Source organism: Ornithodoros turicata, chromosome 2, assembly GCF_037126465.1.
Source record: "Ornithodoros turicata isolate Travis chromosome 2, ASM3712646v1, whole genome shotgun sequence".
Classification (NCBI taxonomy): domain Eukaryota; kingdom Metazoa; phylum Arthropoda; class Arachnida; order Ixodida; family Argasidae; genus Ornithodoros; species Ornithodoros turicata.
The window spans coordinates 61,369,552-61,397,161 of NC_088202.1; the positions used below are offsets into that span (position 1 = coordinate 61,369,552).

At 44.0% G+C, this 27,610-nt stretch overlaps 1 protein-coding gene and 1 long non-coding RNA gene across 3 annotated transcripts in view; both read left to right on the plus strand.

Annotated features, from left to right (window-relative positions):
• Positions 1-27,610, plus strand: part of LOC135385482 (neprilysin-1-like) — a 191,083-nt gene that overhangs the window by 106,874 nt on the left and 56,599 nt on the right. The window contains exons 11-13 of the mRNA XM_064614821.1: positions 4,584-4,661; positions 4,892-5,007; positions 7,944-8,002. Coding sequence (XP_064470891.1) covers positions 4,584-4,661; positions 4,892-5,007; positions 7,944-8,002 — 253 coding nt within the window. The remainder of the gene's footprint in view (positions 1-4,583; positions 4,662-4,891; positions 5,008-7,943; positions 8,003-27,610) is intronic.
• LOC135385483 (uncharacterized) lies at positions 10,896-16,801 on the plus strand. 2 transcript variants are annotated; one of them, XR_010420432.1, is made up of 4 exons: positions 10,896-11,256; positions 11,589-11,870; positions 12,280-12,490; positions 15,600-16,801. It is a non-coding gene; the product is annotated as an uncharacterized LOC135385483 (long non-coding RNA). The 2 variants fall into 2 exon arrangements; XR_010420431.1 differs by lacking the exon at positions 10,896-11,256 and having other exon boundaries at positions 11,263-11,870.

The window sequence follows — 27,610 nt, forward strand, 5'->3', positions numbered from 1 at the left end:
GATGGTACTGGGAATGTTTAAAAACGAGATGCCTCGTGATCACATTCTCGGTTTCTGTTGTCTAAAACCAAAACTGTACGCTCTCGAACTGAGTAGCAAAAAGCAGTACAACCGTGCGAAAGGTGTGAAACATTCTGAAGCACACAAGCTTCTTTATTCCCTGTACACCGACGCTCTTGAGTATGGCAGAATACACTCTATTAAACAGAACCTGATCGTGCACAAAGACAATGTAAACAAAAGTGTCTCAGTGACAGAGATTGCTCTCAACCCTTTGGATACAAAGCGTTACATTTGTGCAGATGGAATTGAAACGTTCCCTTTTGGTTTTCCCACCTAATCATATGTATGCATCGGACAAGTCTAAACAAAGATGGAAGCATCAGGATGGTAAATGATGGAAAAGCCAATTACCATCAATATAGATGTTACCCTTTCTTTATTCTTGTGTTTTTTTCTAACAAGTGTTTAACACTAAAGGAGTGTTGATTGTACATATCTTCATTTGACTTATTCAGTGCACCTTTTTTCCTAAGTTTTTTTATGTGAATGAGAGAGTTGTCACTTCCTTAAATAATGAAACTTTTCAAAGTGTTTGCAAAAAAAAAGTGGAGTATGTACTTTGCAAAACAGCTTGTTTCAGTTCTCTTGTTTTCAAAGTGATGATGAAATTGTAACTGTATAATACTTTTCGCCATTTTTGTGAGCTGTGTGATGTAATGTATCCTACTTTTCTTGCTAAGATGACTAAATAAAGGCTCTTTTCAAAAACAAATTTATTCACTTTTAGAGTACACTACAACATGACATGTTATCTGTTTTTCTTGGTATCTGTTTACGCACAAGTATTGCTATCAACCTATCATTGAGTTTAAAGTTGGTGTGTGAGAACCTCCGAGTACACTCTTCAAGTAGAAACCTACAGCAGAGAAGACTACCTACATAGAGACAATAAAGTCCACATGTGGCTGAGCCGTATCCCTGAAGTCGTTTCCTGTTGTAGTGAAATGAAGATGCTGGGTGTATGAATTTGTAGAACTCCTTGTATAGTGGTCGCATTCCGTAGCTATCGAAATAAGAAATGCTCCTATCGTTAGAGATATGGAATAGAGTCCAGTGTTCTCCCGGGGAAGATCTTGGAGCTGTATTCACCACATAAAGACCCGGTCAGCTTTTTGCAATGCAATTTCATCGCGAGCGAAAGTTCCACGAAAGCATGTCCTTGTGCAATGGTTCCGAGCAAAAGCTGCATAAAATTCCCATTCTTCCATTTTGATTCGTTTATACGAATTTAACGCGTCTGTCTTTGTTTATTTCCAGAACACGAGGTGTATCGGAAACAAAGAGCACCGTGGCAGCTTCTGTAAGGTTAGCAGCAAATGTCAATGTGAGACGAACATTAGCTTGAAGCACTGGACTTAGTGACTGCAGTTCCACATCCGGTGTGAGGTGATAATAAAGCATAAATGTCTCTTTTGCATATGCAGCCGGAGCTAGAGGTATATCCTTGCTCTTAAGTTTGTGAAGCAAATTCATGTATCCCTTTGCATAGATGTCTCGTTGAAAGTCGAAGTCGTCGGTGTAGTGTTGACCGCCAACGTCGAGCACTGCTCTTTTGAGTTTAAAATTTTCAAGCTTAAAAGGGTTCCGTTCTCTATGACCCTGATATGCTTCACTCTTGACCATCAATACGGTCAACTTAGAAGGAACTCGTTCACTATAGAGATCATCAAATATTACCTGAGATTGGTTTGGAGCGATTGTCCTATACTTAATCTCTAAACCTCGAAGAAGGTATGTGGCGGGTGTCGTTTGAAGTCTTCTTTCAATGCCAACGAGTACACTTGGAGAAACCTGCACACGTCGGAGGTAGAGCACAATTCGAGAAAACTCTATTGTATGCTTTTCAGTCTCGCTGGGACCAGAGAGGAGCCTAAATTCGTCAGTGCATTGTCTTAGCACCACTCGTATATCGGTGTTATTAAGGACAGATTTTTCTTGCTGACAGATGTTGTTAAAGATAGGAGAATAAAGATCACAGAGAGTTGATCCTTTGGTGCGTTTATAGCGTGCGAAAAGTCCTTTTGCTTCGTTGGGGATAGCAAAATTTTCAGATTCTCCCACTGGATCTGGTTCGTAAAGCATTGCAGACAAGGTGTGAGTTTGAGTAACATTTTTGCATTTGTAACAATGTCCAAGTAAGAACGATAGGCATAATGTTCGAAATTAGATACCAGAGTCGAATTAAGATAAATGTGGACATGATGAAAGAGAGAAGATGCAAATTCTTGTACAGGAATAACGTTGTCATTTGTCACTGTACTGCCAGTTGTAGTCAATGCTGCGTCTCCATTTTTCCGCACAACTCTACATTGAATGTGTAAGAAACTCGACTGGAGATCAAAGAAGCCGCCACCGAGACCTGGAACATTATATTCAATCACACCGCTCGAGGTAGGTGCAGAAATGGGGAAAAACTCCACATATTCTGACTTCTCCAGAGAAAAGTTTGTCGGTGGAACAGAAAACAGGTCCAACTGATTCGTTGTGCAGAAGCAAGAATTTTAATGTACTAAGGTGATGGTAGACATCTTTTTTTTCCTCAGGTGAAAAAGTCAACCTTTCTTCGTTTCTTCGTTGGTTTTACTGATCGATCAATTCTGTTGCCCTTGCTTTTATTACGTTTCCTACCCTTCCCTCTGAGTCTATGCAGCAACTCGTCACGAGTTGAATGGATGGTGCGACCAACCCCTTTCCTTAGTGCCTCCTCCAAACGTTGTTCCCTGTTTCACTTCCTCCGCTATGTGACGTCCTGTGTCAAGAAGTTTCCGACCTACATAGGGCGCTACTTGTTTAGTCAGTATAGGTATAAACCGCTGCACCAACTCAGAAAAAAAGCCAGATCCAACTTGATAAAGAGGAGCTGAGTAATGTGGCAATGGTTGATCTCGTTTACCGCTGCCGAAATGCGATATACAACAGGGTGTCTGAGTTATATGCATTTTCGAAAATGTAATGTTACTCCCACACGACCAGAACCAGCAATGAAGGGAATGAAATCACCTATCTCGTTTGCCAGTTCGATTTGAATGCTAGTCAGCTCCTTGACAGTCACATATTTATAGTAAAGATTTGTGAAAGAGTAGGACATAACCTCATTCTGACTCTGCAGTCTAAATGGGAGAAGTCGAAGAAGGGGTGCGGTTATGTCACCTACAGCTTCACTTTCGATGATATCGCTGTAAACGAAAATGTAATTTTGCGCTGGGAAGAGGCAGACATCACGCTGAGCAACTGTGAAACTGGAGAAGGTTGTTCGTTTTCCAAATCCAAGCATCAGAGCTAAATATGGGTGAAATGTAACGTAACCCTCATTGCGACGTTCCAGTTGACAAACTCCATTATAGGGATTGTAAAATATGAGACGAGCATCTTCTGGTAGGTGTAAGTTTGCTCGATATGCGTGATTTATCGCATCGGCGAGGTCCTTCCCTGACTCATAATACCCTTCTGGAACTTCGTATTTGGTTGTACGTGAACGATACGTGATTAGGGTGACTTTCTCTTCAGTGTCCACCTGATATTTCAATACTTTTACTGGCTGGCCTTCATCCAATTCCGAAGAACCGATAATCTTTTCAGGAAGGCCAAGCTTAGCAGAGAGAGTTGAACTTAATTCCAGACCAGTATTTAGTGGAAGTTGTATTTCATAATGACCACTGACTCGTATTATTTTGGCTTGGTTTTTGAAGTGTTTCGTTAGAAGTTGACGAAAAGGTACAATAATGTTTTCTCCCGCAAGAAACTTAACTTGCTCTGTCGTGGTTATGCCACCGAAGAGGCTAGTCTCCGATATACCATTAACGATATCTGTGACATTATTAATTGCAAATGGGATATTCACCTCCGCCAGAGCAACCTCCCACTTTCCATCTAATTGCACTGGCTGAGCTAGTTTAACTCTGAACTTGCTCATTGTGTTACTAGGAAATACATCACTCGAGGCGTTTGACAGTAAGTTGACATAGAACTGGCTCGCCATTGTTTTTCTTTTTCTAAAATGAAAACAACATGATCGTGAGGAGTTCTTTTAAAACAAGAGCGAAGTCAAATGGGCGCGAAATTTAAAATTTGGGGGCGCAGGTAGCGCCATCTGTTGAACGGCGGTAACTTTGCTGGAAGTGCTGCCATCTCTAGATGAACGAACTCAACTCCCCATGACGCCACCTGGCGTAAAAGAAATCAAACGACGTCTCCACCCCACACAATTCTATCCTGATTAGCGACGCAAGTAAACATGTAGAGCCCGTGGCCCAGTGGCTTAAGATGCTCGTCTGACAACCTGAAGGACCCAAGTTCGATTCCTAGTGTGTTTCACCATGACGTCATTATTGTTACTTAATCTTATCATTGATATCATATCACTAAGATTAACTATGTGACGTCACTGATTAACTATCTTATCCACTCACCTCACTGATATGAGGGCGGAGCGGTTGCGGCCTTGATGACGTCATTTCCTGTTTGACGTCATTTCCTGGCTGTAGAGTTAATCAGTAGTACTACTCACGTCGCTTTTTCAGTTGTCCATGATGGTGGCGAAGATGGGTTATGCTGACCAATTAATGAACGATACCTACATAGACGAAAGATACAAATGGGTAAGAGCAACGTTTTGCACAGTTGTTGACTGATTTCCCGGTTAGGAAAGCATGCGTAATGTGTTACTTGATATCTGATAATAAGAGCACTACAGGAGCCCACACCCCGCAATCGTTCTGGCATCGCTACATTCCTGATGTTGCACTAGCTCGAATTTTGCGAAAACTTACCCTTGCGGTATTGTCCTCTTATGGTGCTCGGTGAAACAATGTATTCATGCACTACACAGATGGGAGGCATCAAAGACAATATGGCACTTCTGGATATACTAAAGATGTTTAGAGCGAAGAAGCGGCTCAATGAGCTAAAGAACCTGCAAGAACACTACAACAGGAGCCGTGACGTGTAAGTGAAAGATTGAAATTCAACGTTCTTTTACATAAAGGATGTTTTACCTAATGTGTCGGAAAACTTTATTTAAAACCTACTTGTCTGAAAACCATGGTATTTACTTTCGGCGAAATGTCGCCATGACTTACGAGCACATTGATAAATTTCTACTCTTGAGGAATTGAATTTTCTGAATTAAACTCCTAGACGGACAGCCCCGACGTAACGTTTTTCCTTTTTTCTTGCCAGAAACAGAAATCACATCTTGCATTTACCTCATACTATCGCAAAATAGATTCCCGTTGAGAAACTCGTTGGCGACTGTTGCAAAGACCGTTACAAGAACCTCAGAAAAGCGCCATTTGTTTGCTACCCTCACTTCTCCATCAACTTAATGCAAGAAATGGTGGAAGAAAAGGGTTGACCCAGATCATCCTGTTTCCTTCTCACCGTAGCATTGTAACCTTCTGCCGCTTTCAGCAGAAGCACCGAAAAGGGAGCTGAAGGCGTCGTTTCTTGATGGAGAACTGTGCGCGGGTGACCAATTGCAGCTTATTTCGCACAATTCGCAGATATGCAAAAAAAAAAAGGTCAAATATGCTCAAAATATGCACAGCAGAATTCTCGCTTCACGAAACGTGGTGCCAAGAGTATGACACAAAAGCCTATTGTATACCGTGAACCTCTTTGTGCAGCAAAATAATGAACAGAAACGGATCACAGAATGTCAAACGTACATTTTTTTATGGAAGCCAACTCTGAACTATACGACATTACAGTACGTAAGCAAAGCCATTTTTAATTTTTCAAATTTGAAAGACATCTTGTTGTCGGACAATACAGTCTTGTATCGAGAAAATGTGCGTTCTACATCGCAGGACGTTATCCTTGCAAACTTGAAATGAGCTAGTTCATCTGCGCTATATGCAGGCAGAGCTTCGGGGTCTTGTTCTTTGGCTTGAAGAACAGCGCCCACGGACTGCAACAGCTTCAGCCCTTTTTTGTCAAGGGCGGCTTCCAGCTTTGCATTAACAACAGATGCACATGCACCTCGAGCCCTTTGCAAAGATCCCTGCACGTACCGAACGATGTCCAAAGCCTCCACGAGAGTCAAGTTGGCAGTCTCCACCTTTGTTATGGAAGCGGGAAGGAACGAGAAATTAAATTCAATAACTTCTAAACCATTTTTCACGCTAACGTCTTCAAAGAGCCGCTGCGCCGAACGAATGCTTGCGGCCGTGTCTTATTTGAGCTTGCTGACCACTTGACGCACGATATCAAAATTTGCGGCATAATATTTTGCAGCTTCGATCCACGTGCTCCATCTGGTCAGCACAAGCTCAGGATGCAAAACCATGTCTGGCGGAGCTGCACGCGCATGGGACTCTTTGCAAACACTTTCTCCGTGTTCTCTATGAGGCCATAAACATTTTGGAAACTTCCTCTGTGTAGCGCGTGAGCTGCGCAGGTGACGTAAATAATTTTTGGGTATATGACACGAAGAGCGGCAGCAACCTTCACGTCACGTCATTTGCATCCACGTACCCGTTGAGCACCTGAACACAGTCTACGAAGAGCTGTGCAACTGTCGCTGATTGACTGTCGCAAATGATTGACTTTGGAAGCTCCTCGACTGCCAGTAGGTAGCTCTTTTCACATGTGTCCAGCCCAAGTGGTCCGACGATAACAGAGGCTACGCAGCATCCTGAAGCGTCTGTTGTTTCATCAATGGATATCCGCACTTTCCGTGACTTCAGATTCTCAAGGATGGTTTTTAGGGTAGCGTGATAGCAACCATGCAGGTAGGCTTTTCGTATTGTTGACTCGTGAGGGGATTTGCCGGCCTCTGTACTTCTCAGATTCCGTAACTCAGCATTTTCCAGCTTCCAAAAGGGAATATTTGCAGCACAGAATGCCCTACGAAGGTCCATCGCAACATCAGAACATTTGGACGTAAAAGTTACACTCGGGTCCATAAGTTGCAGCATGCAACCTGACTTTCGTTGACAGGTATCTGCTTCGCTGTCTTCAAGTGCTGTCGAACAAGGAAATGTCTCTGAGCGTTTACAGCTTCCTCGCATGCCAGGCAAAACAAGACGGATACGTCCGTCATGAATGTGTCGTTGATTCAGCTGCCAATTGCCTCAGACGTGAAGCCGTTGTTTTCGGCATTGCCGCACCTTACACAGGCGGCTAGAAACCAAGAGAAGAGAACGCTTCCGTATTCTGCGTGCGCCCGTCCAACCTTTGTGGGATGAACCAGAAAGTGTGAATGGGAAAGGGAGACGCCTCGCAGCGTCCGACCCAGTGTTGCCGAAGCAGGAAACTCCCTGGAGAAGCCTCAAAAAGTCGCCAGATGTCGCTTTGTGAATTTGTAATTTCGCTAAAATTGCTCCAGATATAAAATTGCGGCGAACCTCTATTCAATGGCAAGCTTTTTTCGGACAACCTGTCAACGTCATTTTTCTGACATCATTTTCAAAGTCTCTGCTTAGGTTCGGACATCAAGTGCTGCTTCACTGCGCGTGCTACTTTTTACTATATATAGCTAGCGGCGCGCGAGCAAGGAACTTCCTGTTGCAAAACACACGAAATATTCGGCAGTTCGCACTGTGATACATTTTAGCGTTGATGGTGTGTTGTGTATTTTGAGACCTCCGAGGAAGAAGAACGTGAAAAAAACCTTGGTTCCGGTGTTCCATGACAGCCCTGAAAAACGCTTTTTGTATTGAGTCAAAATTTAATGCTCTTTCGGACACACGGAACTCAGGAAATTATGCAGGAAATATTTTGCACTGTAAATGGCAATTTTTCAGTCATGTTAAACGGTTCCTGTGGCAAACGGAAAGACCTTACACGGACATATTCTGCGCTACCTTTATGTCCCAGGGCTTTGAATGATTTTCTTATGTTATTTGGTATTGCACCGTACATACGTACTTATTTTTCAGGGGCCTTATTAGCCCAACTGCGGTGGACCAGTATTATTCTGCTCAGGACAACACTTTTGGTGAGCTCAAATCATAATAATGTAGCCATTGTTTCTTTTCGGGCATGAAAACATCCACCGTCATCACCATAGGAATAATAATTGACTAAGTCCTTCTAAATGGTAAATTTTGGCCGCTCCCCTAAGGACCCGGCTTTCAGGCTCAAAATAACATGTGCGACTGCCCTCTCTATTTACGTTTCTGTTTATTTACATTATTTATATTATTCAAATGCAATTTTTAATTGTGCGCAACGTAGTGAGTTCGCAGCAGATCTATGTCACAGGCGCTTTACGTTTTAGCAAATTGTACATTGCAATGCAATAATAATAAAAAAGTCATATTAAGTGTACATGCATCGTACATGCATCGTGTACGCGTATGCATGTAATCGCAATACTCTCGCGAATTTCAGCGAATACTCTCAAATGCGAACAGGATCAAGTAACTAAGGGCGGATAACTAATTGATAGAGGATATCTAGTACATTTTCAGTGCAAGAAACGAACGCGCCTGAGGACAACGAGAACCAATACACGAATACTAACCTGGGACACCTCGTACGCTAGTTTCGGTCATGCAAGCCAGTCGACGCACTGGAGCTGGTGGAATAAGTAATGCCCCCGATACTTAAAACGGAGAGTATCTAATATTGTATATGAATTGGCTTTCACATACCGTGTATTCACACGAGCGACATGTCAACGGAATATCCCAGTATAGAAGAAAACGTGAAAAGTTCACTGTATTCTTTGGTGCACTGCCAGACGCGTACGAAATGCGAAATGCGATAGCATTGCAGCAGACGAAAGAAGGTGCCAACGCTGGTGACCGCACATGATTTCTGTGCGCGCGACAGCAACCCCGATCCTATGTTGTCATGGCCCTCGTGCAGAAACACGGGTGTTGTCTGCGAACGAGCTCGCTACCTGTTAAAGTCACTGTACTCTTTTGTGCGCATCTCTAAACATGTGACCAAGTGTAATGGTGGCACGCTTTGCTCTTTGGCGTTATCGGTCGTACATCGCTTACGTTTCTGACTTTCGGCCATTGCGTCTGCATCTCCCACGGTATTAGCGGCATATCTGGAGCGCATGTCACGATATCCAAGCGTTCAAAATTGCAGATACCAAAATCCCCAATATCAAAATCCAAAAATGCAATATCAAAGCGTATATCTGCGAGGTCTCGGAATGACGTCTCGGAATGTCTCGGAGAGTAGGATATCACTACGGTCCCTCAATAATCTTTCTGGTCAGGAAACTCCGCTCGAATACAATAAGCAATGTCAAAATGGGGGAATAATTGAACTCGTCACCCGGCGAATTCTTTTACTCCCGTATTTGTAAGTTCGCTACCCACGTAATGAACCGCACAGAAAGGAAAAAGAAAAATGAATAGGTAAAAAAAGAAAAACATCATCCCTCCCTTTCCCCGCGTCCGATTCAGCAGAAACTAGTGGGTGTGAGCGGACTTCGTTTGCGAAGCCGTCTTGGCATTACATCTTTCCCCGCAAGTTGTACCCTAAGACAAGTTGTTGTGTTGACATCAGTAGTGATAGATATAGCACTTGTTAACAATGGGCCGCTCAGGTTACATGCGACACGCACACGCACGATAAGATATATCAGAAAACAATGGAAATCATGTATCGATAGTGTGAACAATGGGTTCCCAGGTTTCAATAACATGCGCCGCCAGGATAAGGTAACGGTTAACTCAGGTAAACAATGGGAACTCACGTGTCGATAGTGTTTGATGGGCACCTGGATGCACGTTTAATGACATTTAATAACACGCAATGACATGTAATAACGCACAATGACATGTAATAACACGCAAATGACATGTAATAACACACAAATGACATTTAATAACAGGCAATAACATCTGATGACATTTAATAGTATTTTTCCGATCGGGTTGACGTCAGTCCGTCACCTAGTTTGGTTGCCGCGTCAGAGCGCCAGGTAGTTTCGGTTCCCACCAAGCGCCCTCTAGTTTTCAAGCTTTGGCCGTCTGTAGTTTCGGTTTCGGTTTTAAATGAATGGACGCCAAGCTTGGTTGTTCTACGTGTAGTTCTGGTTTCAGTTTCGAATTCCTAGGTGTTGCCAGATGCCCTCTGGTTTCAAGCTATTGACCGACTGTAATTTCGGTTTCAAACCGCAGCACGCTAGTTTCGCTGTGACAACGTCAACGCAGGTTTTTTGAATGGTTGCCAGATGTCCCTCTAGTTTCAAGCTTTTGACCGTCTGTACTTTCGGTTTCATTTGACAAAAAATAAATGCCGCGTCACAGCATGATTTTTCCCCCCATGCTACTTTGATAAGTACACTCAAATAATGATGTATATCAGAGACCAAACAACACTGTATATATTCCTTTTTTATTTCAGCACATTATTTTACTACTCTTTTATTCAACTAACGAAATATATGTTACAAATTACCAGAGTCTTGCTTGACTTCATCCTTGTACAGAAGCAATCTGCAAAAAACAAAGGGAAAACGAAACATCCTGTGAATGCTCTTCTCAATCAGGACAAAGTCTAGGATGACTCAAATCTCGATCAGGTGCCATGCAAGAACAACAAGCAGCATTATCAAAGAATCGGTTAACGTTTTCCACTTTTCCGATATGTCTCTGATACTGTGTCATGCATTTGCATTGGAGTACGACGTTTGGAAGTAAATAACCCAGTGACAACAATCACTATAAAATAGAGGTGTTCTATACACACGCATTTCCAAACTTGTGTTGCGCATTGCGACAACAGCATACAACGAATCGAGAAGCATTGCATGACTACGTATTGCGGTTACCAGCTGTGATGGTTTCGAAATAAAAATAACAAAAATAAAATGGCATAAAGACAAGAGGTATACTCACATCCTTTCAAAGTTGCGTCGTCGATGAAGGTCTGATCGGTCTCAGTCGTCGACAGCTAGCTTATAAGACCCTTCATTTTTGTTTTATTTCAAGGGAAGGAAGGATCACGTGAATGCATCGTGGACAGCTTCTCCTTTCGGAGGAGCAGCATGTGAAATGCGATACCTCTTGCCGACGCGCTCTTGTTTCTTCTTCTTTTGGTATGATAACACAACCGCGAAACACCCGTCTGGCTTTTTCCAAACGCTCTTTGGGAACACCAGCCACACACACACACAAAAGAAAACGTTATCGCCCTCGCAAGATGCATTTTCGACCGGTCGTATACGTTGTCTGCCACGTACGAGCTTCCAGCAGTGAGTGTGCCACGTAAGAGCCAAGTGATGTGAGTATTTCAAACCATTCTTGTGTTACAGTGTATCTTATAGCTAAATGAAATGCGGGCATGTATTTGTTTTAAATTCTTTTTATTGTTTCGCTCAGATGAGACAGCAGAGACATGGTAGCCGATTTCGAAAGAGTGATACCGTAACCGCTGTGCTTTCCATTCCCAATGAGTCTTGCAATATTGTACACATTGCCGGGACATCGTCCTATTACTTGCCTGGGTTCGAAGCTTATTTCACATAGCTTCGAGCACTCGAAGTTATAATAATTGTGCGCGACATTTGCTTCTTTCAAGCAATGCCATAGTTGACGTGTATCATTTTGCGACAGATTTACTCCGTATCTCGTCGGATGACCATTGCTGAGCCAAAGGCGTACGGCAGTTACTGCAGCTGGACATCGGTGGACGTAGATGTTATGGTCAATCTGAGTCACGGTAGTGCATTTTCCCTGTTTCAGTGTTGGTTTTGTAAATTCTGTTGTAGCTACGAAAACGAACAGGGAAACAGCACTCAGAAAGGACAAGGTGTAGCAGAACATCTCCGGGCATCTATTTACCATGACGACCTACAGTAAAATGAGACAACTCGTCATGGATTTCAATATTTATTGGTAAGCGTCTTTGGGTGACAACCTATTTTGCAACAGGTCAATTGTCATGTCGTTTATTTACACAGCCAGGTAATGGTAGCCAGTCTTCATTGCGTAGTACATGATACATAGACTTTCGGCCACCAGTTGCATTACGTCGACGTCACGATCACCGTAATAGCTGAATATGGAGCTCATCTGTTTTCCCCATTCAGAGACCAGGTCGAACGGGTGGTCGGATAGGTGTTCACACTTCCTGTGCACCCTGGCATACATTGTTTTTGAAGACTCCCACACAGTCTTTTTCGCGGGAAGGTTCAGAGGCAGGGACTGGAACAGGAAAATGTCTCTGGTTATCTTAAATGCTGCGACGAGCACTGTGTCGTCCGTTGACTTCGATGAACCGCATTCTAACACGTCATTCCAACAGGTATGAGGACGGCGACATTTTCCTTGGATTTGATGATCCTGGGTAACGTCCCGCATGCCGCACACATCATCACCCGATTGGGAACAGGAATCGCCAGCGTTGGCTGGCTGTTCGACATCGGACCAGTGATCGCCTGTCATTTCGTCGTCGGTGGTGGCAGGTAGTTCTCCGGAACCCAAGTCCTTCTACGACTTCCAGAAGGTTGCAACAGGTACTGCACCTTTCCGTTCCGAACACGTCTTTTTATAATGCGGTGGCCCTTTCCAGGCTGCACACGTGTTAATTCGCTTGCATAAAATTGACCTTCAATAGGTTCTTCCTGCTGGTCACGTAAGAGATAGGTATTCGGGTAACCAATATTGACTGCTCTCACCACAAAAATTTCACGCGTAAACGAACCAAGATAACTTTTGACTAACTGGTGTCTAGACTTTGCTATTCTGACAAGGTCGCCAACGCGAAAACGTGGCTTCTATGGGGGTTTGCTCGGAGTAGGATAGAGCTTTTGTCTAAATAAATGTTCATTTTCTTTGTTGACATCCACAGGTCGTGCCGACAGAGTTCTATGAACACGATGATTATATGCTTTGACCAGAGGCTGTAAAATTTTCAAGTACGATTTATGTCCCTGATATTCAAAAGCACGATAAAGTGGCGTCATAAGACTTCGAATAGATCGTTCTGCAATACTTGCTTTCGTATTTGAATTAGAGTGGAAGAGAGATATCCCTTTTGATTTTAAAAATGCTCCGACTGACTTATTGGTGAACTCTGTACCTCTGTCTGAATGAATCAGTCTCGGAGTCCCAATACGTCTAAAAGCGAGTCTCAGTCCACGTATAATTTCCGCTGCTCGATTATTCTGCACAGGCACTACAGCAAGCATACGAGAAAATGCGTCGATACAAAACAAAAGATAGCGAAAACCCTTGTTGTATCTCGACGGTTTCTGAAGGTCTTTCAAATCTATTTGGAATATATCCTTCACACCCAAAACGATGGTCTTCCGGAACTGACGTGGTCGCTTAAGTTCTCTGAAGAGAGAGTACACATCACTGGTTTCCAGGAACTTGGCAACCTTCGCCGGCTTTTCACCGATCGCTCGTGCGAGTCGTTGAACACCACCTAGAGCACCAGGATGGTATACGTCCACGTAAGCACCCATTAGCACAATTTTCTTCCATGAACACGAAGTCCGTCGAATGACAAGTAGGCATTTATAACGGCTGCCACGTCACCTTTGTACCAAGAGGGCGATCGATTGTGCAGTTCGTATTTTATAAGCTCGATGACGGAACTACTTGGAACAACGCGAGAATGACAGATAATCCTTCCCTCTTCATCTATCGCAAATACGGTCTTTAGCATCTGCAGAATGGCGAGGGCCTTCTTCCTGTGTCGTGCGGGAAAATGCGCCAGAATGTTTTCGTCCCGAAGGTAACCACAGTGTTCCTGTTGCGTTTCCAACGTGCTCAATACTGGTTCCATTCTCGAAGTCTCTTAGCCGCTCTTGTGATAACCGGAGAAATGCGTCGACGAGGTGTCTCAGGTGTGAACGTAGGACTACTGGCTGATGGCTCTGCAGTCTCCTTTTCAAGTCGAGATGGATGTACGATGTGGTAGGATCCTCTCGAGATACGCGGGTCGCCACACATTTCGCGCTCTTGTGACCAAATAATAAACAAGGTCTACAACGTTGGTATTTGGTATTTGTTCACCATTGACAATGAGCTCAAACGTTTTACTATTCCAGCCGAGCACGGGTTTTAGTAAACGCAGTAATTGGCTTGCTCTCATCTTGTAGCCGCTGCTCATAAAATTAACAATGGCATCTTCCTCCTCGTCCGCTTGAATCTGTGTCTGCTCTCTTGTCGATGCCACATGATTTGTCTCCTCACCTGCTACACTAGGCTGTCTTAATGTGTTCGCGGGAGGATGCAATAGCTTGTGCAAGTACTGGATGATCTCCTTGGCCTTGATATCATCAGGCTCCTGTTTATTCAATATCGACGGAATAGTGCTTTCCCGATAGGGAACAAGCTCGTATTTCTGCATTATTTAAATGCCGATTGCTTTTGCGAAGCTTTTGCCCGCTAAACTTGAAACGAGACCTAACAAGGGGGGCAACAAAAATTGCAAAAACCCGCCGGACTGATGAAGAATCCGTTTAACTTTCTTCACATCTGCACGGTCTTGCCTGGAAGCCAGTGTCCTAATGAGTGTTGCAAAAGGCTGCAATTGCTTTTTAACTTTCGGCGGTACGTCGATGTTTCCTTTGCAGAGGTTCATACAAATCTCCCTGATTGTTCGTAGCTGTTCCCTGCTGGCATGTTGAATCAGGTTGTAACGATCTTCCCCTGTCTTTGCTTCAGCGATCATACGAAGGAAACGAATGTGTTTGTTAAGCCTTTTCATGACCTGTATACGATCTGTCTGTGATCATCCGGGAAAATGTTGGTCCACACCTTATAGTGATCGTTGCTCTGTTGAGACAAGTCGATAACTAAGTATGAGTATGGTTTCTGACAGGCATCTTTATATATCGTGGGCAACAAATCATTTCGCCCGAAAATCTGCCTGGACAGCATACGCAGCTGGTCTGTAGTGCGTGGTGAACGAAATAAAACGAGAGCCGTGCTATTGAATTGTATTGTGCGATACAAAGGGTCGTTGACGAACAGGTATTGCGAGATGAACACAGCCGTGATTGACAGGTGGTGACACCCAGCGATATAAAATTTGCAGATTTCTTTGAGTCTTTGCCGGGTGGCTAAACAGTCGTCAAATATAAATAATGAGTGGCTATAATTCTCCGGATCTGCAGGGATGTCTTGACTGAAATTTACTTCAGGAAGAGTATCGAATACCGGCTGCTTATAAAGATAGATATACCATATTTGCTTGAACGGTTTGTCAGAGAGGACAGCTCTGTGTTTAATTAGTCGTGCCACGAAGGTGGATTTCCCACTTTGACTAGCCCCTGAAATTGACACTGAGGCAGGCGTCACGAACCTAAAAGGTGCTATCACTGTCATTTCGTGCAAGGGAATGAAGTCTGGTCAAGATACGTTTCGTTAGATAAACAAGTCCGTGCTTGCAAACTGCAGGGAAAAAAAGCAAACTGCAAAGGTAGGTTCGACTGCAGAGTTGACGATGTAAAAAAAAAGAAGACTCCTCAAGGTTGCCATGCTGGCAACTTCTTATATAAGAACTGTCTGACGCTCAGCTCCTTCACTCTCGAACCTCCTTCTGAGGAGGTATGGTGTTCAGAATGATGAAATATTTTGCAGTGTTCTAACATGTGCTCCTTTTGTTTTCAGCCGGTCCAACGTGTCCGAAGGATCATCGTCGTCATCATTGCATCAGTGTACAAGTAAGCATCATGTCTTCGTCGATCTTGCATAAACTTGACAAGTTAAAGAAATGTGGAGAGTTTCAAAAAATGGCGACAATTCCTAAAAACATCAAGTATGATGTGGTTGATGTTAACAAAATTGAAACGAGGTATGGCGACGCGGTCTACGTAGAAATTATGAAGGATCACGAGCACGTAAAGGTGTTCCTTCCAGCTCGGTTTCATAAACTAAGCACTCAAGACATCGAAGACATGAGGAACACGAGCGGACTCTGGATGGAGAAGAAAGAGCGAGTTGGAAAAGACGGGAAACGTCTTCTTTCGCCAGACATCGTGTTCGGTCAATCCGAGTAAAAAAATAAAAATAAATGGTGACATGCCACCTTTGTCCTCCGGCCGATCGGCACCACTACACAACAGCGCTGGGACTTCAAGTTCATCTGGCTAACGTTCATAACCTTGCAACACCCTGTATCCCATTTTGTGAGACACTCTGTACGCTCCGCAACTATACCAACCGCTATGAGCTTCATCTACATGACAGAGACGACGACGGGCAGGATGTCAGCACATTCTTTCATGAAAACGGACGCTACCTTGCCGGTGTACTTCGACATTTCGGATTTCCGTTACGCTTTTATGTTTTGCTGAAGGCGGAACTCGGTCGACATACGCCTGAGGATGAGATCATATTTGTCACTCAATTTATTCCTTCGAGTGTGCATACGCTGTGGTCGGAACGAGACGTAGAACGTGCTGTCATTGAAGTAGGCACTGAAGTCACCAACAATTTAGAAAAGCTTGAAATGCAAGGGTCGGGATTTTTCTTATTTCGAATTCACGCCTGCATTCTTCATGTCGGTCATCTCGCACCACAGCTCATTGGTTGTACCGACTTTGAATTGCCAAACGAATTGAAAAAAAAAGTGTCGGTGTCTTCTGAGTGTCGACCTTCACGAGGATAGTGAACAGAACATGTGTTTCGCATTTTGCGTACTTGCCGGTCTACATCCTGCAAAGGGTTCTCACAGACGCAGAGCTTCATCCTACAGGTCATACCTGTCTCAATATGTATTTCCAGAGACGTTTCCTGTAGTGTTCCCGAAAGATGTAGAAATGTTTGAGAAGCAGAACGATGTGAGCATAAACGTGTACGGTTATGACAAAGATGAAAAATATGTTTACCCGATTAAGGTTATCGACGACCAGTGCAAGAAGCATGTCGACCTACTGCTGATTGACTTCCATTTTGTACTCATTACTAATTTCAATGCTTTGTTCACACCACCTGGTTATTTTCACTGCAAACGGTGTACGATGGGTTTCACCACCCCGGGTGTACTCGCCGATCATCTACTAATGTGTAAACAACAAAAAGTGTCCAAGACTATTTTTCCAAAGAAGGGTGAGACACTGTCGTTTGCCGGAGAGCATTTGATGTCGGAAGTTCCCTTCTACTGTGTATACGACTTTGAGAGTGTACTATCACCGTGTTCGGGAGGCGGGAATGTCTACGAGGAACACATCCCTTCATCCTTCTGTCTCCTCGTCATACGCTCGTGCGATTCGTATGTCTTGAAGAAACATATTTACCGTGGTGCAGACTGCGTTTCCGTTTTCATGGAACTATTGCGTAATTTGCATGATGAGCTGTATGCGATGTTGCACGAGACTGTGCCCTTGCAAATGACCCCAGGAGACGAACTCGAACATTCTGAAGCCACTCACTGTAACATCTGTAAAGAACCATTCACTAAGAAGCAGAAAGTGCGAGACCATGATCACGTAAGTGGAGAATTTCGCCAATCATTGTGTCAGGGATGTAATCTGAAACTGCGGATACCACGGAAAGTGCCCATCATTGCACATAATGCCAATTATGACCTCGGATTCATACCCCAAGAACACACTGTCATCCCAGGACTATCCTAAGGTTGTCAGATGGGGACAGGTATGGCATCCCTAGGATGTCAAAATCTGATCCTCAAAATGTCATAATACTGCCACTTTGGCATATGAGATGACGTCCCCGAGGCTGTCCCTCGCCCATCCTCAGGGACCAATTTAGGACAGTTTAAGTACACATGAAGGACAATGCTTTCCGTCAATTATCTGCTTTGATTTGTTTTATGTATTTTGTGTTTTCTGGCACGCACATCCGCCAAGTGCTTACACAAGTTGCACCAAATTGCAATGACACCAAAGTTATGGGAGCGTTTTTGTTGTTCCTGTTCGAAACAGAATCTTCTGAAGGACACTAAGTCTGAGAAATCCTCATACGGGTGGGACAAGCCTTAAGCTTGCCCACTCAGAAACCCACTCCGAAAGGTACTAGAATTCTCTTCCGAAGTCGAAACAGATACCATTTATTAATATAACGCGTCCCTCCGTAAATACGGGAGTCCCGCTAGCCTGCTACGCAAAACGACGGGTGAGCTCTCAATGCTTCTTTCGATTACGCAAATAAAAAATACTCGAAGCAAGGAATCAATTGAAGTATTAGGTTTGCCTCATTCCAAAGTCTATGTTTCTTACTCACGTTGATTTGAGACATTCAGGTAGGAACTTTGAAAGTCAAAAGTAGTGCGACAGCATCGCGCGTTTCTGTTCTTTCCACGAGAAATCGTTCATGTATCATAGACAGTCATTCTTTTTGGCGGCAGGGAATTTTACGCTGGGCCATCCTTTATTTAAGAAAAATCTCAGTCAGGTCCCAGGATCGGCCCAAAAACAAAACAAATGTGTTTAGGGAGTCTGAGCACGTAAACTAAACAAAATACTATTTCTCGTCCCTCTAGCTACCCGCAGGGACGGGCACAGGACGTACCTGAATGACTCTTCACGGACAGTCCGCGAGTGTTATCCTCAGGACGTTATGGGCATACACCTCGAAGGACGAGGACACGATGACACTGTGGGGACATCCTGAGGACCATGTGTGTTCTTGGGGTAGTAGCTCATCTGCACCTGCTTCGGAAGACAGACATCAGAGTGATAGCCTCTAGTTGTCAAAAGTTTAAGGCTATAGATTTGGTGTGTTCCGCTTCATAGACTCGTTAAGCTTCCCAATTGAAATTGGCCAACGGCCGACTCTCGGCAGAAAGTCGGGGACCAGTTGGCAGCCAACTAAGTCGGCCAGCCAGTCATGTTCTAACGTCTGGCTAACGTTAACTGCCAAATACGTCGGCGAGGACCTGGCCAATGACGTTAGGCCAACAGCCCGTGCCGACGGGTCGCCACCGTAGCTTGCCGTCAGTCGGTTAGCGAACTCATCTTCATGTAGTACCAAGGTAAGTGGCCAATGATGTCTCTTTATGACGATTTCAATCAGTTCTCGGGGGTGCACATATTACCTAAGATTGAGACAGTAGACTCTGTTGTAGTCGTTGAAACTGTCACAAAAGAGCCATATACGCCATATGAAAAAATAGAAAGGGTCCTCTAGCGTCCCCTATATGTTGCATGTGATAGGCAGAGCGAGGTTTGGCAAGCCGTCGGCCAGGGCAGATCTGTAGCAAGAAACGAGCTCGTTGTGCAAGCACGGCTCGGTTGGCCAGCCAAGCTCTTGTCAAGCTTGGTTCAATCTCGGTATGTTGCCTCGGGGAGAGTGAACGCGGAATGGTGTAGCACTGCATAAGTTCAACTTTCGATTGGCCAAGTGATTGTCTCAAACCAAAAGCAGTAAGAAACAGAGACATTATCTTCATGGTGAGGTAATACTACAAGCAATTCCTCATTTCAGTGTTGTTTGTGTACGCATCAAATTAAACTTAGACACCTCACCCTTCATTTTGACTCACACGCGAGCAGGACTCTCGAATTTGTGGACGCTCGCAAGACAAACCGATGTATAGTATCTGCTGTTCTTCTTCAGGAAAGAAATGCAATTTCTTTTCTTTATACTGACCTGTTTGATTCTAGTGATCTCGGGCATATTGCGAGCTTTTACGATTCTCCCCCTACGCCGTTACCCCACCCCGCGAGAGAATTGAGTGAGTTAGGCATGCATTTTTTTGCAACGGGCCGTGGTTGGCCCATGCGCAGGTGTTGTTGCATGGGCCATTCTAGGGCCCACGTTTACCCAATCAGTACACAAGCTTGGTTCCTTATTGGCCAGAGATCGGCCCTACATCTGTCAGGTCAGCGCTGTACATTGGCCCGAGCTTGTGCCGGCTAAGTCGGCCCGAGTGAGGCCATTGTCAATCCCCAACCTTGGCCCAAGCTTTTTTGCAAGCTAGGCCCCACAACTTTTAGGTTGGAAGCAGACGTCGGCCCAGTGTTTCGCCAATATTGCTTTTCCCGCTGGGAAGTAGCGTTGTCATGCAAAATTTCTCACTGGGCCGTGATATGGCCATATATTGGTCAGCGTTGGCCAGGTTGGCCAGAAAGGTTGGCCCTATGTTGGTGGCCAATGGATGGCCAGTCTCAGGCCATTGTCAATCCCCAAGCTCGGCCCAACCATGTTGTCTTAGCATGGGCCAAGGTTGGCTTAATTGGCCAACTCCTCTCAGCCGACCTTGGGCCAAGGACGTTTTTTCACTTGGGTTCCTCAATGCTAGTCTCGACACATTGACGAAAAATCTATGTGACAAAGGTGAATCTAACTTCAGGTGTCTGCGTCAGTTTTTCGCAGAGGAGGACTACTTCAGGTTGGTTGTACGTAAAGGGGTTTTCTGTTATAACTACGTTACCTCTTTTGAACGTTACGACGAGCTCTGTTTGCCATCACGTGACCAGTTCTTTAACCAACTGAACGGATCAGAAGTGAGCGAGGAAGATTACCGCCATGCGCAAAATGTGTTTGAAAAATTTCAACTGAAGAGCCTGGGCGAGTACTCGGATTTGTACCTTCTGACAGACGCATTGCTTCTGGCAGACGTGTTTCAAAACTTCCGAATATGGGCGTTGGAGACGCACAAAATTGAACCACTTCATTTCGTGTCACTCCCGGGACTAAGCATGTCTTGCGCACTAAAAATGAGCCGGATTAATCTGGATTTAATCCACGATCCCGATGCCTATCTGTTAATTGAACGGGGCCTGCGTGGTGGTATGACCCAGTGTTCAACGCGAATGGCCACTGCAAATGTCCCAGGGACAGATCAGTACGATCCCGAAAAACCAAAGACCATAATTCATTACATGGACATAAATGGACTCTATGGCACAGTGATGCGTGAACCACTCCCATTCGGAAACTTTGAATGGCTGTCACCCGAAGAGGTTGCAGGTTTAGATGTAACCCTTGTTGCAGATTATGCAGACGTTGGTTATTTTTTAGAGGTAGACCTGGCCTACGTACAAGAGCTCCACGAACGACATAAAGATTTACCGCTCGCGCCCGAAAAAATGAGCGTCCCGTATGAGTTGCTTTCGGATTATCAGAAAGACCTGATGAAACAATTTAACCTCCCACAGCATGATATAGAACCGAAATTACTCCTTACATTGCTTGACAAGATGAAGTATTTTCTTCATTATCGCAGTCTAAAGTTGTACCTACAGTTGGGTCTTCGGCTCGAGACAATTCACCGGGTGCTGAGGTTCAAACAAAAACCATTCCTGCGATCCTGTGTTGACTTCCATCATGAACTACGCAAGCAGGCAACCAATACCTTCGAACGTAACCTGTACAAGTGTTTAATTAACTCCGTATATGGCAAAACATGTATGAATGTACGAAAGTTCGTCGACTGTCGCTTAGCAACTTCCGAGGAGCAAGTGTTGAGATTCTTGCATAAACCGAACCTCAAACAATTCAGGGCTCTAAGCTCTAACATAGTCTGGTTTCAGTTCGCTCAATCGATAGTCCGTATGCGACAGCCTCTGTACCTGGGGTTCACTATTCTCGAGCTGTCTAAAGTCATGATGTATGACTTTTATTATAACAACTTGCTTCGGGTAGCCCCGGACACAAGGCTCTTGTATATGGACACAGATGCTTATATCGTGATGCTGAGCGATGAGAAGGCCCTTGCGGAGCTCGCCGATGCCCACCTTGATACATCTGGTCATTCTTGTGATGACTCGATGTATTCTACGAAAAACAAGATGGTGCTAGGAAAATTTAAGAACGAAATGCCCCACGACCACATCCTAGGGTTCTGTTGCCTGAAACCAAAGCTCTATGCACTAGACCTCCATAGTAAATGACGATACAATCATGCTAAGGGGGTGAAACAATGTGAAGCCCAGAAGTTGCATTATTCAATGTACATAGACTCTCTTAAGCTTGGTGAAGTGTACAAAGTTTGTCAGAACCTCATTGTGCGCAAGGAAAATATAAATAAAAGTGTATGTGTTACGAAAGTAGCTTTAAATCCCCTAGACACAAAGCGTTTCATTTGTGAGGATGGTATCCACACGTTACCCTTTGGGTACGCATCCAATGGAAAGATGTAGACAGTTTTTATGCATATGTTGCCCTACCTGGCTGTTGTTGTTGTAATGCTGTTTTATATATATATATATATATATATATATATATATATAAGATTGTGCCTGTAACGACATGGAAATAAATACAATTTTATTGTGTCAAAGTACACTGCAACATGACATGTTGTCTGTCTTTCTTGGGAATTGCTTCCGTACAAGGACGGGTACCAGCTTGTCGTTCAGTGTGAAGTTCGTTGACGAAAATCTCTGAGTGCACTCTTGGAGCGAGAATCCACAAGCGAGCATGCTGCCTACATACAGGCAGTAGAAGCCACATGTAGCTGATCCATAGCCCTGAAGTCTTTTCTTGTTATAGTAAAATGACCTGGTAGGATGAATGAATTGGTAGAATTCTTTGTAGACGGGCTGAATGCCGTAACTATCAAAATACGTAACCACATTGTCACCGGAAACATAAGTCATGGTCCAGTGTTCACCGTTACTGCTCCTTGGAGCTGTGTTAATCACATAAATCCCGGGTATGGCTTCCTGTCTTGCAATTTCATTGCATGCAAAGGTTCCCCGAAACAGTTCTCTGGTGCAGTAGTGTCTACTGAATGCTGCATAGAACTGCCACTCCTCCATGTTTATTTTTCAGACAAATTTCACTCGTCTGGCTTTGTTGATTTCTAGCACACGTGGTGTTTCGGATTCAAACAACACCGTAACTGCTTCTGTTAGATTGGCAGCAAACGTTAGGGTCAGACGAACGTTGGCTTGAACAACAGGACAAAGAGCATTCACTTCTGCATCTGGAGTCAGATGGTAATAAAGCATAAATGTCTCTTTTGCATACGCAGCTGGAGCTATTGGTATATCCTTGCGTTTTAGTTTGTGAAGCAGGTGTATATAGGCTTTGGAATAGATGTCTCGTTGGAAGTCGAACTCATCCGTGTACTGTTGTCCACCAACGTCCAGTTGTGCTCGTTTTAGTTTGAAGTTCTCAAGCTTGAATGGGTTTCGTGGTCTGCTACCTTGGTAGGCATCGCTCCTGACCATCAATACTGTTAACTTGGAGGGAACTCGCTCGCTGTACAAGTCGTCAAATATCACCTGAGATTGGTTAGGGGCGATGGTTCTGTACTTAATTTCCAGTCCTCGGAGAAGGTATACTGCAGGTGTTGTTTGAAGTCTTCGTTCTATACCAACAAGTATACTCGGCGATAACTGAACACGTCGGAGATAGAGCACGATACGTGAAAATTCCACAGTGTGCTTTTCTGTTGCACCATCAGCTTGCAAGAGACGAAAATCGTCCGACGCTTGACGTAGCACAACTCTTATGTCGGTTCCGTTAAGAATGAGCTTCTGTTGTTGACATATGTCGCTGAAGATTGGGCTGTAAATGTCACACAGTGCCGATCCTTTGGTTCGCTTGTAACCAGCGAAAACTCCTTTTGAATCAGATGTGGGAGCATATACCTCACTCGTGCCTAAAGGGTCTGGCTCGTATAACATTGTTGAAAGGGTGTGTGTCTGAGTTACATTGTTGGCATTCGTAATGATGTCCAAGTAGGAACGGTAGCCATAATGTTCGAAACTCGAAACCAAGGTTGAATTCAGGTAGATATGTACGTGTTGAAACAATGATGAACCAAACGCTTGGACAGGTATGACTGCATCAGGTGTTGTTGAAGTGATTGTTGTAGTTACCGCTGGATCTCCATTCTTTCGAATGATCTTGCACTGAATATGAAAAAGGCTGGATTGAAGATCAAAGAAGCCCCCACCGAGTCCCGGAACATTGTACTCGATCACTCCGCTTGATGTCGGAGCAGATACTGGGAAAAACTCGACGTATTCAGACTTCTCCAAAGCAAAGTTTGTAGGTGGAAGAGAGAAGAGTTCCAGCTGGTTTGTAGTACACAGACAGGAATCTTTATGCACTACTGCAATAGACATTTCTTTTTTTTTTTTTCTGTCAAGTAAAGAAGTCAGATTTCCTCCGCTTCTCCGCAGGTCGAGCTTTTTTAACGGCCTTGCGTTTTCTTCCTTTCCCTGTGAGTCTCTGAAGTAACTCGTCAGGAGTTTTATGCACTGTGCGGTCTACTCCTTTCTTGACGGCTTCTCGAAATGATGCTCCTTGGTGGACTTCCTCGGCTATATGTCTTCCAGTATCAAGGAGCTTTCTTCCAACGTATGGCGCTACCTTCTTGGTCAGTATGGGCAAGAAACCCCTCAATACGTCACCAAATATGCCTCCTCCAATCTGATAAAGCTCGGGAGCAGTATAGTGTGGTAGATGCTCTCGCTTTCCTGCACCAAAATGTGCTATGCAACATGGTGGGTTTGTTATATACATTTACGTAGGTGGATCGTCAACCCGACACGTCCAGAGCCAGAAATGAATGGAATGAAATCACCTATCTCGTTTGCCAACTCGATTTGAATGGTTGTCAATTCCTTCGCAGATACATATTTATAGTACAGGTTTGTGAATAAATAAGACATCACATCATTCCTACCCTGGACTCTGAACGGTATCGATCGAAGAAGTGGTGCTGTCACGTCACCCACAAATTCGTTCTCGATGACATCGCAGTATATGAAAATATAGTTTTGAGCAGGGAATAGACAAACGTCTCGTTCGGCGACTGCATAACTTGAGAGTGGTATTTGTGTAGCTTCACGGGTGACCCTCTGTCCAACTCTCCACAGCCGATTATCTTTTCAGCCATGCCAAGCTTAGCGGCAAGAGTTGCGCTAATTTCCAAACCATAGTTCAGAGGAAGTTGTATCTCATAATGACCGCTACCACGTATAATTCTTGTCTTATACTGCAAATGTTTTGCTAAAAATTGTCTCAAAGACAAGAGAATGTTTTCATTAGCGTTGAACTTGACCTTCTCTGTTGCTTCAATCGTAGAACCAAGGAATGTCGTTTCCGATATACTATTGACTGTGTCAGTTACATTTTTAATCGCAAAAGGGATGTTGATTAAATTAAACAATAAAAAGAATTTAAAACAAATACATGCCCGCATTTCATTTAGCTATAAGATACACTGTAACACAAGAATGGTTTGAAATACTCACATCACTTGGCTCTTACGTGGCACACTCTCTGCTGGAAGCTCGTACGTGGCAGACAGCGTATACCACCGGTCGAAAATGCATCTTGCGAGGGCGATAACGTTTTCTTTTTTGTGTGTGTGTGGCTGGTGTTCCCAAAGAGCGTTTGGAAAAAGCCAGACGGGTGTTTCGCGGTTGTGTTATCATACCAAAAGAAGAAGAAAAAAGAGCGCGTCGGCAAGAGGTATCGCATTTCACATGCTGCTCCTGCGAAAGGAGAAGCTGTCCACGATGCATTCACGTGATCCTTCCTTCCCTTGAAATAAAACAAAAATGAAGGGTCTTATAAGCTAGCTGTCGACGACTGAGACCGATCAGACCTTCATCGACGACGCAACTTTGAAAGGATGTGAGTATACCTCTTGTCTTTATGCCATTTTATTTTTTGTTATTTTTATTTCGAAACCATCACAGCTGGTAACCGCAATACGTAGTCATGCAATGCTTCTCGATTCGTTGTATGCTGTTGTCGCAATGCGCAACACAAGTTTGGAAATGCGTGTGTATAGAACACCTCTATTTTATAGTGATTGTTGTCACTGGGTTATTTACTTCCAAACGTCGTACTCCAATGCAAATGCATGACACAGTATCAGAGACATATCGGAAAAGTGGAAAACGTTAACCGATTCTTTGATAATGCTGCTTGTTGTTGTTGCATGGCACCTGATCGAGATTTGAGTCATCCTAGACTTTGTCCTGATTGAGAAGAGCATTCACAGGATGTTTCGTTTTCCCTTTGTTTTTTGCAGATTGCTTCTGTACAAGGATGAAGTCAAGCAAGACTCTGGTAATTTGTAACATATCTTTCATTAGTTGAATAAAAGAGTAGTAAAATAATGTGCTGAAATAAAAAAGGAATATATACAGTGTTGTTTGGTCTCTGATATACATCATTATTTGAGTATACTTATCAAAGTAGCATGGGGGGAAAAAATCATGCTGTGACGCGGCATTTATTTTTTGTCAAATGAAACCGAAAGTACAGACGGTCAAAAGCTTGAAACTAGAGGGACATCTGGCAACCATTCAAAAAACCTGCGTTGACGTTGTCACAGCGAAACTAGCGTGCTGCGGTTTGAAACCGAAATTACAATAGCAATAGCGGTCAATAGCTTGAAACCAGAGGGCATCTGGCAACACCTAGGAATTCGAAACTGAAACCAGAACTACACGTGGAACAACCAAGCTTGGCGTCCATTCATTTAAAACCGAAACCGAAACTACAGACGGCCAAAGCTTGAAAACTAGAGGGCGCTTGGTGGGAACCGAAACTACCTGGCGCTCTGACGCGGCAACCAAACTAGGGGACGGAGTGACGTCAACCCCATCGGAAAAATACTATTAAATGTCATCAGATGTTATTGCCTGTTATTAAATGTCATTTGTGTGTTATTACATGTCATTGTGCGTTATTACATGTCATTGCGTGTTATTAAATGTCATTAAACGTGCATCCAGGTGCCCATCAAACACTATCGACACGTGAGTTCCCATTGTTTACCTGAGTTAACCGTTACCTTATCCTGGCGGCGCATGTTATTGAAACCTGGGAACCCATTGTTCACACTATCGATACATGATTTCCATTGTTTTCTGATATATCTTATCGTGCGTGTGCGTGTCGCATGTAACCTGAGCGGCCCATTGTTAACAAGTGCTATATCTATCACTACTGACATTATATTGAAAGATCTATCCTTTGAAAATGTTACGGTTCTTAGTGTTTGAAGCCAATGGCGTAGCCACGGAGGGGCTAGGGGGGGGCTCGAGCCCCCACCTACCTGCCACGGACCGACCCACACAAATCGTGCAAATCCGAGAACCTAATATATGTGGGGGAGGGGGGGGACCAGTGTGACGATCGCGAAAGTTCTTGCAGTTCATGGCGTCTATCTAAGAAGCACTCTTGAATGGTTTTCAAAGTATGAGCTTTTTAAAATACTTCCAATCTTGTGACACCACCTCATTGGTCATGACAGCTTATACATGTAATCGTACTGTGAACGTCTAAATCAACTATTTTCGTTGCTTTTTTAATCCTCAGTTTGCAGCGTGCACAAGTATGTGTGTGTTGTCGACACATGATCAGCGGGGGGGGGGGCAGTTTTCGTATCGAGCCCCCCCTACCTTGGAGGTCTAGCTACGCCACTGTTTGAAGCTACACATGTCACACAGTGATCAACTTGGAGGAGCTCAACAAATCACGCCGATCCCAGTACATCTCCACTAAAGACTGTTAGCGAATGTTTCCTCTTTATTCCCGTAGACCAAGTCATTGCTGTTTTGTTGACAAAGAAAAAATGATTCATTTCACGGCTTCCTTTCCACGAAGAACAGTCATCACAATATGCTGCGCGCTCGAGTCAGGCGAAGTCTCCTTGATCTGTCTAGATCATTCTTACATATGAAGAGAGTGCAAAGATTGCAATAAACTTCAAGGATATATAAAAAACAACCTCTGCT